This window comes from Cetorhinus maximus, chromosome 9 (genome assembly GCF_964194155.1).
Source record: "Cetorhinus maximus chromosome 9, sCetMax3.hap1.1, whole genome shotgun sequence".
Taxonomy (NCBI): domain Eukaryota; kingdom Metazoa; phylum Chordata; class Chondrichthyes; order Lamniformes; family Cetorhinidae; genus Cetorhinus; species Cetorhinus maximus.
Genome location: NC_135887.1, coordinates 126,766,730 through 126,782,740, shown reverse-complemented (window position 1 = coordinate 126,782,740; position 16,011 = coordinate 126,766,730). Strand labels below are relative to the sequence as shown.

At 41.5% G+C, this 16,011-nt stretch overlaps 1 protein-coding gene and 1 long non-coding RNA gene across 6 annotated transcripts in view; one reads left to right on the top strand and one right to left on the bottom strand.

Moving 5' to 3' along the window:
- Positions 1-16,011, top strand: part of LOC144685007 (uncharacterized) — a 142,147-nt gene that overhangs the window by 72,446 nt on the left and 53,690 nt on the right. For all 3 annotated transcript variants that reach the window (XR_013577606.1, XR_013577607.1, XR_013577605.1), the window contains exon 2: positions 13,584-13,719. This is a non-coding gene — a long non-coding RNA (uncharacterized LOC144685007). The remainder of the gene's footprint in view (positions 1-13,583; positions 13,720-16,011) is intronic.
- prmt3 (protein arginine methyltransferase 3) overlaps positions 1-16,011 on the bottom strand; it is a 215,827-nt gene that overhangs the window by 177,213 nt on the left and 22,603 nt on the right. For all 3 annotated transcript variants that reach the window (XM_078549514.1, XM_078549516.1, XM_078549515.1), the window contains exons 5-7: positions 14,914-15,016; positions 5,975-6,146; positions 3,992-4,136 (exon numbers count right to left, since the gene is read on the bottom strand). In XM_078549514.1, the coding sequence (XP_078405640.1) occupies positions 3,992-4,136; positions 5,975-6,146; positions 14,914-15,016 (420 nt within the window). The remainder of the gene's footprint in view (positions 1-3,991; positions 4,137-5,974; positions 6,147-14,913; positions 15,017-16,011) is intronic.

Here is a 16,011-nt window from a genome sequence, read left to right as displayed (position 1 = left end):
TGTGCGTCAGTGGTGGGGGGGACTGGATGTTTAAGGTGGTTTCCTACACTGAAAAAGAAACATATCTCAAATATTCAAATTCATGGTTAAAGAATGCGTTGGGGGGTGGGGGAGTACTTTCAGTGGGAAATGCATACCATCAAATATTTTCTGCAGGCTGCTCAAGTAACTCAAATCTACAAGAATGGCCAGCCTGAGGCTGAGAGGTGACATTTCATGGCAGCAGATACGTCCAGCTGATGTCTCTCAGAGGTGCCCCCGGCAGTTATGTCCACGAAGAGAGAATTGAGTTTGGTGCAGTTTGTGTTCAGAAACCAAATCTAAAAATATCCCATTGTTGATTCAGACAGCTCTTTCCTGAAAGATTATTTTATTTTGCAATTATGAGTTAGAGAAAAAGGGAAGGTCACGCATTTTTTTATTTTTTAAAGCATTTCCCACCCTGGTTGTGACTTGGAAAGAATATTAAAGGTACAAAAAACAGAAAATGCTGGAAATACTCGGCGGAACCGTCAGCACCAGTGGAGAGAGAGACGGAGTTAACGTTTCATCGGGATGTGGACGCTGTGCTCCAAAACCATCCTTCTTTCTAAACTCAGCAATCCAATTTATCTTTATCTTTGATTTAAAAAAAATATATATATCGTCACCAATAACAGCTGCAGGGGACAGTTCGGGTCGCAATCCCTTTACAGCCACCTTGAAGTCAGTGGCTGTTGAGAGAAGCCTGGTGCTTCCTAAAGCTACAGCATTCACTGCAACCGGGAATGACCTTCAAACCAGTCTGGGGAATCGCTTTAAATAATCCAACCCCGCAGCAAAAACACTCCTGCAACCTCCCAGCAGTGAGGATTCGCATCTCCAGTCTTGACCCATTTTAGACAAGTTTGTGCATTCCCGCTGAGTCATCTGAGAGAAAAAATATATACACCCGGACTGACCAAAAAGTTAAAATATACCACTGAATGTTAGCCTTGTGATGTCCTCATTGAGAAGGGCACTTAAGGTTTAAAGAAAAGGTGCTGGAGAGGTCAAGCGTATAAATTTCAGGGCTTTCTTCCTGGCAAGGTGGATTTTTGTTTTGTTCTGCTATGTTCTGTGTGAGAGTAATTAGGTAAAATTTAAAAACGCTGTGAGTCGTATTGGATTTAAGAGCTGAATTACAAATAGGTGGCAGTGAGAGAAGCCAGGATCAGAACAGGCACAGCCAACAGTCCCAACAGGAATGCCATTTGGCAGCTGAGTTTGCTCAGACATCCAGAAACAGTGTCTATCATCGAGGCACTGGGTCAGAAAGTGATCAGACTCACAGAGCCAAGGGTCCTCAACCTTCCGTTCTGCCTGAGCTTAATCAACGATAGCCCTCGACGTGATTTCAGGCACCAGTGCTCAACCACAGTCATTCGTTTTTCACTTTAATAAAAAAAATCAAGAGGGAACCCACTTCATTTCTTCCTCTAGCCCCCGGAAAAATGTAATATTTATGCACTTGGCCATCTTAAAAGATTAAGACTCAGCCATTCAGCCACTCCAGCCTGTTTCATGATTTGATGACACTGAGGTTGATCTGTAACCTCAACCCCGTTTAACTTGTCCCTTGATACCCTTACCCAATAGGAATTTGTCTTGAAACTTTCAATTTGACCCAGCAATCCACAAGCCTTTTTGGAAAAGAGAGTTCTAGATTTCCATTATCTTTTGTGTGGAAAAAGTGCTTCATAATTTCGCTGCTAAACTGATCCAAGCTCTGTTTTAAGATTACGCCATCAAAGGAAGCTGTTTCCCTTTGAATCCCTTTATCATTTTTAAACAGCTTGCAAGTTTATGCAACCTGTCCTCACAATTTAACCTTTTAAGCTCTGGTATTCTCCTGGTCACCTGCACTGTACCTCATCAAAGACCAATGTACCCTCCTTGAGTTTCAGTGTCAGAAGCTGAAAGCAACACTCCGAGTGGGCTCTGACAAAGGACCTGCATCTGAATGAGCAGAAAGTTCCGCCAATTAAATATCAGGAAGACTAGAGCCATGGCTTTCACTCCCTGCTCCAAACTTCACTCTCTAGTTACCAACTCCATCCTTCTCCCTGGTAACAGTCTGAGATTAAGCCAGTCTGTTCACAACTTTGGTGTCATGTTTGATCCAAAGACGAGCTTTTTACCTCAAGCTTGTGCCCTAAGACCACCTATTTCCACCTCTGTCCAAGTGAAGCTTCACTTTCTTACTTTTGTATTCCAACTCATTGGGGGAGGCCAATGTTCCATTAGCCATTCATGAATACTTTTTGCAACTGTGCAGTAGCTTCAACAACAAATTATATTTGTTTGGCACCTTTCACATAACGAAACCAAGGCACTTCACAGGAGCATTATAAAACAAAGCCTGACACCAAGCCACAAAAGGAGATATTAGGTTAGATGCCCAAAAGCTTGGGCACAGAGGTAGGTTTTAAAGAGTGCCATAAGGGAGGAAAGCAAGGTACGTTAGGTCTAGGTAAGAGGCCAGAGGAGGCCAGATGCACAAGAGGCCAGATATACAGGAGCACAGATATCCTTGTGGGGCTGGAGGAGATTACGGAGATAGGGAGCGGCGAGGAATTTGAAAACAAGGATGAGAACTTTAAGATCAAGACGTTGCTTGACCGGGGGCTGGTTAACTCAGTGAGCACAGGGGCGATAGGGGAATGGGACTTACTGCGAGATAAGGCATGGGAAGCAGAGTTTTGGATGACCTTAAGTTTAGGAGGTAGAATGTGACAGGTCAGCCAGCCGTGCTTTGGAATAGTGGAGTACAGCGACAATAAAGGCATAAATGAGGGTTTCATAGCAGGCGAGCTGGGACAGGGGTGAGGTTGGACAATGTTACAGAGGTGGAAATAGGTGGTCTTAGATAGGGCACGAACGTGAGGTCAGAAACTCACCTTTGGTCCAAACATGACACCAACGTTGTGAACAGATTGGCTCAATCTCAGACTGTCGCTCGGGAGAAGACGGAGTTGGTAGCTAGAAAGTGGAGTTTGGAGCAGGGAGTGAAACCAATGGCTTTAATTTATTTAATCGGCGGAAATTTCTGCTCATTCAAAGTTAGATGTTGAATAAGCAGCCTGATAATGTAGCAATAGTGGAGGAGCCGAGAGAGGAGGTGATGAGGTAGAGCTCAGTGTCGTCAGGGTAAAACTAACGCTGTGTCTTTGGGTTACCCAAATCTCTTTGCTGCTCCATGGTTGCAAGTCTCTTGCCATTAAGAAAATATTTAGATCTGTCTTTCACAAATTGAAAGTGGATGACTCTGCTCTTCCCCACCTTGAGCTCTATCTGCCATAGTTTTGTCCACTCACTTAATCTGTCCATGTCCTTTTGTAGCTCCTGCTCCTATCCCCACAATTTACTTTGCCTCCTAATTTAGTGCCTTCTTCAAACTTGGATAGAAAACACATTATTCGTTCAGCCAAGACGTTCATATATACGGTGAAAAGCTGAGAACCCTGGGGAACTCCACTTGTCACATTCTGCCAGTCAGACAACATTGCCTTTACCCCCTACCCACTGTCTCCTACTTCCCAAACATACTGCGGTAATATTTGAAATGCAGCTCTTCACAAGCCTTTCTCCAAGTATTTCATCATTGGGATAGGGGACAAGAAAGATGATACTTTTTTAAAAAAAAGCAAAGGTCATATTTATGAAATTGAAATCATCAACTGGATGTTTTCCAAATTGTCGCACGTACAAAATGGTTGTGCCTACACAAATAAAATTACTTGCAGCAAGCTCTTGATAATGATGGTTAATTCACAAAAATGAGAAGCTAATTCTGAGGCACCAGGCAGGTTTAAAACACTATGGGCAGACAATGGGAGAAAAGGGACAGCCACGATCAGGTAATAAAATGCAGCATCTGTAGTTCATTTTAGGGGTCCAGGGATAAACAAGCAGTCTCAATTGTTCCCAGCTGAAAACTTAACCCAATGGGGCTGTTTGACTGTAACCTCACCTTTAGCATTTCCTCATGTATGCCATAATGCCCATAAGAACTGAAGTAGACACTGTCCTCATCCTCCCGCAGGTCTGCTATAGTGTTTGTGGTTGATGTACCAGTTCTGGCATCTGCATTTATCACGAAATCCTGCACATATTGTCTGTAATCAATTTAAAACACACCCTTGAGGCACGCTCACTGAACCACGAAAATGCTACAACAATAGAATTTTTCCAATAAACTTCAAGCCTTTTAATGCTCTGACACCCTCTGCTGGTTTAGAAGCTACATTACAGATTTCCTCTGTCATGACCAATTATCAGTTCGCTCACAGGATACCAAGCACAAAGGGTATGCAAATTTTAATTGCAATAAAAGCAGCTGTTCAAACAAATCTTATTACAATGCAACAGCTGCTGCAAAATTCAGTCGCAATAGATAAAGTCTTGTGCAAGTTTGTCCGCCATAAACAAATAATTTGATGGGAGGGAGAAAACGTTTTCACCAACCTGCAGTCTCGGGTATGGTGCAGACTTCGTAAGGATGTACAATTCTATCCTTGGTAACATGGCCTGCATAAACAGAGCTAGTCTGCGCCCAGAGTGGGGCTGCACTTTTTTAACATTTTCTTTGTGCAATCTTATCAGTACAGCTTTCATGAACAAAGGTTGCTAAGATTAACTTTGCATAACTGGAATCAACTGCAGAAGGCTACCAAACACCATCGCAGGATGTAAGACTCACAAGTAACTTTTGTTTGGATGTAGACAATTTCGTCACGTGTACTTTGCCAGAGTGCTACCAATCTGTCCTCAACACATTTGGCCGCCTAGATAATCACAATTTCCCCCCAAGGATTCAAAAGACTTTTTTTAAAAAAAAATCAACAAAGGACCCTATTTTAAACTTACATTTTTCTGGAAACAATTTAGGAAAGTCTGAAATGTTCATTTGTTCTCATTATCTTTTCTCTTCAAACGAAATTTGGCCCATCTGATACATTCCTTCTACAGCCGATTATTATCCATTCTGTAAAGCCTATCTGCCCAGCTCATTTAAATCGTCCAAACCCATCTCCAAAGATCACCCAGTAAAAGTCCAGTGCCTTGTGCAACATTAGACATACACCCACTTCGGTGAGATGGTTAAAATAGCAGTCAGGAAAACTTTATATGAATGTATTAATAAATTAATATCAGCGGGATTTCTAAGGCGTAAGATATCATCCTCGCCTTATATCTGATGTTACACGTGCTGAGCCAGCGGGAATTCTTGATGTGACATTTTCAGGGTGCCAGAAAGGCAGGACCCCATCCTCCTCTGCACAGTATTAGAAAATCTCTACCTGGTTCTTAATCTGATAGCCATCAAATGTGCTTTTATTCAGATAGACTTCCAGCAATGTTGTTCTGTTAAGTGCTGTAATTCCTGATGTCGACCAGGCGCAGGAACAGATGCACATGCCAGACTGCCCTGCACTGCAGCCACCAGCATTTGCAGAGTGAGGAAAAACCTGAGAGGTGTCATAAACCGGCTCATTTTTGGGACTCTTAATCCCAGGGTCATGAATTCGAGAGATTTAATATTTTATACAAAATACCCTCTTTTATTGATTTTTTTCCCCCCAACTCATTAAAAGATTGTAAATTGAAAGTCTGAGTTGAGATCTCTTTTTGTCAGAACCAGCTCCGAGATCAATCTGGATTTGTTATAAGATTCATTTGTTATTGATTTTTAAATAGATTTCTTGCTTCATTATTTATTTTTAAATGTAATTCCACTGCACTCATATTTCTCTTTATGATGCCACTTTTATTTTTTTTTAATTTTATCTGTAAAGAATGAGGGAACCAATTCCCTGAGCCATCCAGGCAGGACATGGCTGACTTGTGACGCCAAGGACTGCATCTGCACATGTGCGGGAAGTGCTCCCCCTAGTGTTGCGGCTCAATACATGCAGCCTTTCAGAAAAAAGAATTTTTTAAAAAACGCTCGCACCTCATTTTTTCAAAATCTTCCATGATCCTTTCAAAAGCTGCTTCCGCCTCCTCGGCTCTCTTCTCTGCTCCTTGTAAGCGCTGGAGTTGGGCTGCTCGGGCCTGGCTCTCCACATCCACCTGTTCTGATGAACAAGCTTGCTCCCCCATACCCTCCCAGAACTCATCAACATCTGTAAAGAGGATAACCTAGTGAGCAGGACTATTGGCTAAACAAGGTTATCACAAAAGCTAAATAGTCAGATCTATGGCCTTCACCTCCTTGGAGGTGCTGGACTGCAGCCTGGAAGGGCCGTGGCATTGATGTTCAGCAACACCGATGTGAACTGTGACAGGCAACGTTTTGATCGATGGATTTTGCATGCTTACGTCCACTTAACTGTAATTTTAGGTGAAAAATCAGATGCTCCCATAACAAAAGGGAAGTACATACAGAAGAAAGATAATGGCAATTCATTCACAGCTATGGATAGAAGGGTACTATATAAAATGTACAAAAAATACACACACACACCCCTAATTTATGTGTGTGCATTATATATATGTACATACATATATATTATGCACACATACATATATTATACACACATACATTGGGGGGAGATGGTGGCATAGTGGTGATCCAGGGACCCAAGCTTATCTCTAGGGACCTGGGTTCAAATCCCACCAAGACAGTTGGTGGAATCCGAATCCAATTAACAAATCTGGAATATAAAGCTAGTCCCAGTAATGGTGACCATGACACCTATCATCGACGGTTGTAAAAACCCATCTGGTTCACTAATGCCCTTTAGGGAGGGAAATCTGCCATTCTTACCTGATCTGACCTCCAAGTGACGCTAGAACCCCAGCAATGTGGCTGACTCTTAACTGACCTCTGAAATGGCTGAGCGAGTCACTCAGTTCAGGGCAATTAGGGATGGATAAGAAATGCTGGCCTTGCCCGCGACACCCACATCCCATAATATATATATATTATATGTATGTATATAATTTATATATATATATGACATTATAAATATGGTAAACATTATTTGCTGGTATCATTTATGGTCCCCCCCTCTTCATCTTGGAATCTCCTTTGCCTTTTTAAAAATCTATTAATCTTTACCTTCGCGGGAAAAAGAAAAGATAGCGTTTTTCACAACTTCAGGACAAACCAAAGTGCTTTGAAACCGAGTACTTTTGAAGTATAGTCACTGTTATACTGTAGGAAATGAGGCAGCCAGTGCACAGCAAGCTCCCACAAACAGCAGCGATCAAATAACATGCCTCAGCATTGTTGGTCAAGATATAAACAAAAAACAGCCAGGGTGTAACATTTTGATAATACGACTAATTTTTGGGGTTCGTTGTTCGTCTGACATAACACCTATGGATTTTATTTTAAACCACTGTTTGAGTTAAATGGTTCAGTTTGAATTTTTGTGAGTGGGACAATGGGCAATTGAGGCGGTTGGGATACTTTACTGGCCGGCAGCAGTTGCTTGCGAGAAACTACACTTTATGGGCAGAATTTTACGGCAGTGGGATTTTACGTTCCCGCTGCAGTCAATGGAGGTTTAGAATGTCTCGCCGCATTTTACAGCCCCGTCCCCGCTGAAACGGGGCCGAAAAATTCTGCCCTATGGATTTAAGCTGCCTGAGAGTCTTGGTTTGAGCAGTTGTACGTCATCTTAATTGTATTATGGACAATTAACAGTCTTTTTTATCAGCTCTGAAGAAATGGCTAAAAAGTAGTTTGAACCTAGGATGTAGTCTTATCTTAAAAAACACAAGCATTGATTTAATTGATTAATCATATTTGTAGGGTAGAACATCTATATTAGAGGGAAGCTTTTCTTTCTGTTTTGACATTATGGTAGGAAGTGTTATTAACATTTCTTTTTAATGGCATTAGTATCTGTGGGACTTGGGTTATAATATGTTGAAGAGGATGTGACATTGTTGTAACCGCTCTGTATCTAAAGGAAATGTATCATTTGTTCACAATGGAATGTAAACTCCGGGGGCCCAGGAAACAAGGGATGGACATTTGTCTTTAGTCTACATGACTCGAGTTACAGAGTTGGGGTGAAACCAGATGACCTGCCTCCTAAGCCAATGGAAGAGATGAATTTGGACTATTTCCAAATAAGGGATTCCAGAATAATGAGAAATGGGGAGAAAAGTTGGAAAATTGGAATCTTTGTTGGAAGTTTTACAAAGGCTTCTTTGGCATGATACTTCTATGACATAGTTCAACATCACTTCAGAAACAAAACATGAGAAAGACATCGCCTGTGCTGGCAATGCTCAAGGAACCCTAGGATCTTGTATAAATATTATAATAATATTATTATAAATATTAGTTCTTTGTACCTTGTTAGGTCACAACTAAGGGCCCCTAGTGTTAGAAATTAAGAATTCAGAGTACAGAGATTTTAATTAGAAGGGTTTTATACCTCGAAACCCTAAAATCTTACAGGGGATAACAGCAGAACTCTGTTGCTTTTTTGCAAGGCGTGCCATGGGATCTCACACATCCACCTGAGACAACAAACCTCGCTTTAACACTTGAACTGAATGCAGGCAGTGCAGCATTCTCTTGGTACTGCAAGGGAGTGGCAAACTAGATTATGTGCTCAAGTCTCTGGAGTGAGGTTTGAATCCTCAGCCCCCGGATTCAAATGCAAGACTGTTATCACTGAGCCACAACTGATACCTGGATTCGCCTAAATGAACAAAAGTGCAGACTTCTAATTGATCGTGTTTTGCATGTTTGCAAAAAATACAAGTAAGACCTACAAACTGCCAGGCTGATGAATCCAAGCAAAACAGCACACAATAAAGAAGGTACAAAGAGTCATAGATTAACACTGACAGAGACATCAATACTAGAATCATAAAATGGTTACACCACAAAAGGAGGCCATTTGTTCCATTGTCTCCATGCCAGGTCTCTGCACCAGCAACTCAGATAGTCCCACTCCCCTGCCCTTTCCCTGCAAGTTTTGCTAATCCAATTCTCTTTTGAAATGGAATCTGTCTCCACCACATTCTCGGATAGTGCATTCCAGATCCTAACCACTTGCTGCAAAAAAAAAGTTTCCCTCAAGTCTCGGCTTGTTATTTTGGCAATTTTTATCTTAAATCAGTGTCCCCTGGTTCTCGATTCTTCCACCAAGGGGGGAACAGTTTCCCGCTATCTATTCTGTCAGACCCTTCAGGATTATCAAATCTCCTTCTCAACCAGTCTTCGTTTAAGGAGAACCTCAGCCCAGCCATCTTCAGTTGTTTCAACAATGACCTTTCCTCCATCATAAGGTCAGAATTAGGAATGTTCATTAATGTTCAGTACCATTCACTCCTCAGATACTGAATCAGTCCGTGTCCATATGCAGCAAGACCTGGACAATATTCAAGCTTGTGCTGACAAATGGCAAGTAACATTTGCACGACACATGTGCCAGGCAATGACTATCTCCAACAAGAGAGAATCTAACTATCTCCCCTTGAGATTCAATGGCATTACCATTACCCATGCTATCAACATTGTGGAGGTTCCCATGGACCAGAAACTGAACTGGACCAGCCATATAAATACTGTGGCTGCAAGAACAGGTTAGAGGCTAGGGATTCTGCAGAGACTAACTCACCTCCTGACTCCCTAAAGCATGTCCACCACTTTCAAGGCACAAGTCAGGAATGTGATGGAACATTCTCCACTTGCCTGGATGAATGCAGCTCCAACAAGATTCAAGAAGCTCAACACCATCCAGGACAAAGCAGCCTGCTTGATTGGCACCCCATCAATAAACATTCACTCCTCCACCACTGACACATGGTGGCAGCAGTGTGTACCATCTATAGGATGCAATGCAGCAAATTGTCAAACCTGCGACCTCTACCACCAGGACTGCCGCGGTTAAAGGTGGTGACTCACCACTACTTTCTCAAGGGCAATTAGGGATGGGCAATAAATGCTCATTAGCCAGCGATACCCACATCCCATGAACAAATATTTTAAAAATACACCAGCTTCTCCAATCTATCCACAAACCTGCAGTCTCTCATCCCTGTAACCATTCTCCTAAATCTTTTCTGAACCTTCTCCAATGCCTTCATATCCTTCCTAAAGTGGGTTGGCCAGAATTGGGACACAATACTCCAGCTGAGGCTGACCAGGGTTTTAGAAATATTTATCATAACTCCCACGCTTTGTACTTCATGCCTCTATTTATAAACCCCAGGATCCCATTTGCCTTTTTAACCACTTTCCAAATCTGCATTGCCACCTTCAAAGATTTTTGCACATATACCCTTCGGTCTCACTGGTCCTGCACCCCTTCTAGAATTGGATCTGGGCCTCTCCTTGTTCATTCTCTCAAAATGTATCACATCACACTTCTCTTTTTTATATATTATTTCATGGGATGTGGGCATCACTGACAAGGCCAGAATTTGTTGCCCATCCGTAATTACCCTTGAACTGAATGGCTTGTGAGGCCAGTTAAGAGTCAACCACATTGCTGTGCAGCCAGAGACTCATATCAACCAGACCAGGTAAGGATGGTGGATTTCCTTCGTGAACCCGATGGGGTTTTTTTTAACAACAATCAATGATAGTTTCAGGGTCACTATTACTGAGACTAGTTTTCAGTTCCAGATTTATTAATTGAATTTAAATTCCACCAGCTGCCTTGGTGGGATTTGAACCCATGATGGGAGAGCGTTAGTCTGGGTCTCTGGAGTACTAGCCCAGTGGCATTACCACTAGGCCACTATCTCCCCATATAAATGTCCCTCCATTCCACCAGCCTGTTTATGTCTTCTTGAAGTCTGTCACTATCCTCTTCACAGTTTATGAACATACGCATTAGGAAGAGTAGGCCATTTGGCCCCTGGAGCCGGCTCTGGCAGTCAATAAGATCATGGCTGATCTGATTACAGCCTCAAATACTTTTTATGTAGTTATGTTTCATCTGTAAATTTTGAAATCATACTCCATACACCAAGTCTAGGTCATTAATATAGATTAAGAAAAGCAATGGTCCTAGTACAGACCCCTGGGGAGCCTTATTGTACACTTTCTTCCAGCCAGAATATTAGGTCCCTAATTGGCCTCACTCCTTCTTGTCCTAACCCTTTTATTATTTATATACTTTTGGAAGAGTTTTGCATTACCTTTTATGTTATGACTTCTTTTTTCACTGCCCCTCTGAACTTCCTATATTCAGCCTGGTTCTCAGTTGTATTATCAATCTGACTTCAGTCATATGCCCCTCTTTTCTGCTTCATTTTACTCTATCTTTTGCATCATCCAGGGAGCTCTGCTTACCCTACTTTTCCCCCTCCACTGTCTGAACCATTACATTTTTGCCCGTCAACATTTCATTCCAATTTGCTTGGGACAGATTTGTTCTCACCCATTGGAAGTTGGCCCTCCCCCAATTAATAATTTTTACCCTAGATTGCTCACTGTCCTTTTCCATGGCTAATATAAATTTCATAATAAATACTATGATCACTGTTCCCTAAATATTCCCCTACTGACACTTGATCCACCCCATTCCCCAGAAACAATGCTTCCTTCTTTGTTGGGCCAGAAACATTCTAATCAACAAAATTCTCCTGAACACACTTTGAAAACTCTTTCCCCTCTCTGCCCTTTACACGATCATCATTCCAGTCTATATTAGGATAAGTGAAGCCCCCATTATCAGTGACGCTTTAGTTTTTACACCTCTCTGTAATTTCTCTGCAAATCTGTTCCTCAATATTCTTCCCCACTAGCTGGTGGCCTAGACAATTCATCCAGTAGTATAATGGCCCCATCAATCCCAAAAGAGGTGCAAAACAATTTATCTGCAATTTTGTTGTAGGCACTTTTCTGCACTTTCAGGAGTAGGTTTTTTTTGCTTAAAATGGCAGGTACTTGATCCCCAACAGAAGCAGGAAAAATGTATACATTATTTCCTGTAGCTGCTGATCCTCTCTATTCGACATCTCATATTACAATCCGAGACTTATTGGCGCTCCCAAAGGCATTGCTATGGAAACGTTTAGAACCACCCTGTACATATCTTAAGTTAGACAATGTATTTCAACCTGCACTTGGCCAACCAATTCCTACAAAGAAGCAATTGTGAACAATCACACCCCTTCATTCTATTTCTTTGATAACCGCAATCATTACAAATTCCACTGTGAATGGTGCAACATTGGTCTATTATGCCAGAATTATAGATGAAATTGTTAACAATTACACAAATTAATTTTACATGTCACATATACTGTATGATATTGTATTTAGTATAATAGCTAGAGGTGCCAAAACATTTGTCCAGTGTGAGGCTGCGGGGTAAAAATTACATATTGTCATTAAGAAAGTATTTAAAATGCGCTGTTCTATGTTAATTGTGGTAATTATTGTACTGATGCACTTGGAAGCATTAGCGCAAAATATATCAAATTCTCATTTTTCTGTATACTTGGGCTCAAGGCAAGGGATGACAATATAATAAATGGAGTGCTGTTACATTATGCAACAATGATAAATGCAATAAGAGGGTAAACACACAAGTGAAATACATCTCAGAATACCTCATAGGGCCCCAACAACACTCCTGGACCACAACCACAAATGGTTACATGCTTTGATTTGGTTAGTTGTCCCTCTATCATCTTTTTGCCTTGTGCCATCATCCCTTTTGACACCCAATGTCTCCTGCCTTTCACCTGATCACAGACCTTCCCCTTTATTTTTCCTCTCTCCTCCTGCCTCCGTACTTGCTCGAGATCTGCTGTGCCTCAAATTTTGTTCAGTTCTGACCAAAGGTCGTAGGCCTGAAACACAGAGTCTGCTTTTACCTCTAAACGCAAGTGAATGAATTTTGAGCAAATTAAAATCGGACCCCCGTTTATCCTTGTTTCTCTCTTGACTGATGCTGCTTGGCCCGCTGAGTATTTCCAGAATTTTCTGTTTTGATTACAAGTTTTCAGTTTGTTGTGTAAGCAATCTGTTATATTCGGGAGCGTGACTGCCTGCCCAGTGTCAAACAGTACGACAGCATAACCAAGAAGTGATCAGAGCTTGACAATGTGTACTTTGTATGTGATCTCATGCCCACATCATTGATCTTTCAGTAGATAGACTGATAAACATTTTAGTGATATGAGTCCTGATACAAATTGTTAAGCTCCTTTGTTTCACTGCAAACAAGTGAACATCAAAAGCAAATGTAAGTAAACCTTACTTCAATTTCCACTTCTCCCCTCTGCCTTTCGTGGACCTTAGCAATTTTCCAGGCTATATCTAGGGTTAATAAATGAAAGGCAGCATGGGCTTCTCAAGGCAAACAGTGTTTGACTAACTTGATTGAAGTAGTGCAGATAGGAATGAGGGTAGTGCGGCTGATGCTGGGTTTCATGATCTTTCAAAAGGTATTTGATAAAGCAGTGACCACACGAACACAAAATTAACTGTATGACAGAAAGCAAAGTGTAGTGGTGAACCATTGTTTTTCAGGTTGGAGGGAAGCACACAATGGTGCTCCCCAGACATCAGTTTCGGGATCACTGCTCTTCTTGATACATATTAATGACCTGGACTTGGGTACATAGGGCAGAAACTTAAAAGTTGCAAAGGACACAAATCTCGGAAACGAAATGAAGTAGACTGTGAGGAGGAACAGACTGCAGGAGAATACAGACTGGTGAACTGGACAGATGTATGGCAGATGAAAAGTGAAGTGATACATTTTGGTAAGTATGAGGGGAGACAATATAAACTAAGTGGTATAATTGGAACAGAGAGGCCGGGAGGTGTATGAGCACAGGGTCATTCAAGGTTGCAGAATAAGTTGAAATGGCTGTTAAGAAGATGTACAGGATCATTGACTTGATAAACAGATGCACGGAGTGCAAAAGCAAGGAATAAATGCTAACCCTTTATAAAAATACTGCCAAGGTCCCAGCTGGAGAATTGTGGCCAATACTAATAGCACCAAACCTAAAGAAAGATGTCAAGGTCTTGGAGAGAGTGAAAAGAAGATTTACTAGATGGATGCAAGAAATTAGGGATTTCAGTTACGTGGACAGACTAGAGATGCTGAGATTGTTCTTCTCAGAGCAGAGGTGGCTAAGGGGAGATTTTATGGAGGTGTTCAAGATCATGAAGGGTTTTGATAGAGTAAATAAGGAGAAATTGTTTCTAGTGGCAGAGAGGTCAGGAAGCAGAGGACACGGTTTAAGGTGATTGACAAAAGAACCAGGGGGGAGATGAGGAGAATTTCGTTTTGAACAGCAAGTTGCTGTGATCTGGAATACGCTACCTGAAAGCGTGATGGAAGGACGTTCAATAATAACTTTCACAAGCAATTGGATAAGTACTTGAAGAGGCTATGGGAAAAAAAGCAGAGCGGTGGGACTAATTAAGAGTTCTTTCAAATAACCAAGACAGACTTGATAGGCCAAATGACTTCCTTCTGTGCTGTATCGTTCCACGATTCTAATTATCAAATCTGATTCCGGCCTCATAGCCTCCAGATACAAGCCCATATCTGCACCTCACAGCCTTCCGAGTAAAACCTCGCAGCCTAGCTGTGTGCCTCCTTTCCCTCCCAAGCATTCACAAGTGGACATCCACTCCTACAGCGGCCAACTTCTGAATTATTACTCAAGTTGACGACTAGTTCTTAGAATTCAGCATAACGGCAGCTGACTTGCTGCTTTAGAGCTCGGGCAAGGGCATGGCTGGGGGGTGCCCCAATACTTGCAGGGCAGCTCCAAGAGAGAAATGATTGGAAACCACCCATTTCAAATTGATTTTTTAAATAGGATACTAATGGCATGATCCTTTTTAAAAACTAAGGAATTTGTGTAATTTTTTTGAGACGCTGCACAAAATATTAAATTCTATTTCCTCACAATACAGAAGATGATAAAAATGATTGATACCAAATTGGAGCAAAGGATCATCAGTGGAGGGCGGTTTCATATATTCTTCACTATCCCAAGGGATTTGGTCCGATATGGCCTTAAAAGATTCTGCAGAGGGGTTCTGTGTAAAAGAAGAAACAGTAACTATTATTCTAATATCAACTACTATTTTCTTTGGTTTATTGCATTAAGCAGAATGTAACATCTTAAATAGATTTTACTGCAATAAAAACACTTACATGCTTTCTCAGTTCAATCCAATTTCACACTTGGTTCAAAACTGTTTACTGCCTTGCTCACTAACTTTCCCTAATAGTGCCATTTTTTAGTTTTATCATCGCAGCATTCACATCCAAAGGACAAGGTCACAAAAAAATGGTTTATTTCCATGTTGCAAGTCCCCTCGGAGAATTTGGGAATTCACCATATGCGCAGTCATCCAGACAGAATACAAGCCTGTGTCCACACTAATGTTGGCCAGAGAACCGAAGAGGCTGGGACTACAATAGCTCCAACACTCTTTATTTGCATAGATTTATTAAGCCTACTCTTGTGTTTTAACATTCTGTTCTGTGAAATTGAATCTGACCCACTGCCATGATGTGCAGCTTTTAATTTTGCCTATATCATTTAACAGCTACCTATATGTTTCAGAGATCGATTGATCAGTAGGCAGTTACAAGAACATAAGAAATAGGAGGAGCAGGCTAAATGGCCCCCCAAGCATGCTCTGCCATTCAATAAAATCATGGCCTCAATTCCACTCAATTCTGGCACTATCCCCATATTCCTTAGTAACCAAAAATCTATCAACCACAGTATTCAATATACTCATTGACTGAACATCCACAGCTCTCAGAGGTAGAGAATTCCAAAGATTTGCAACCCTCAAAGTGAAGAAATTCTTCCTCATCTCAGTCCTAAATGGTGGACCCGTTATTCTGGGCATGTGACATTATATTCTAGATTCCGCTGGCAGGGAAAACATTTTTCCACATCCACCCAAACAAGCCCCTCAAGAATTTTATATGTTTCAAATAGATTATCTCTCAAGGGAATATCGGCCTAGTCTGCTCAATCGTTCCTCATAAAATCAATCTTTTCAACCCAGAAACT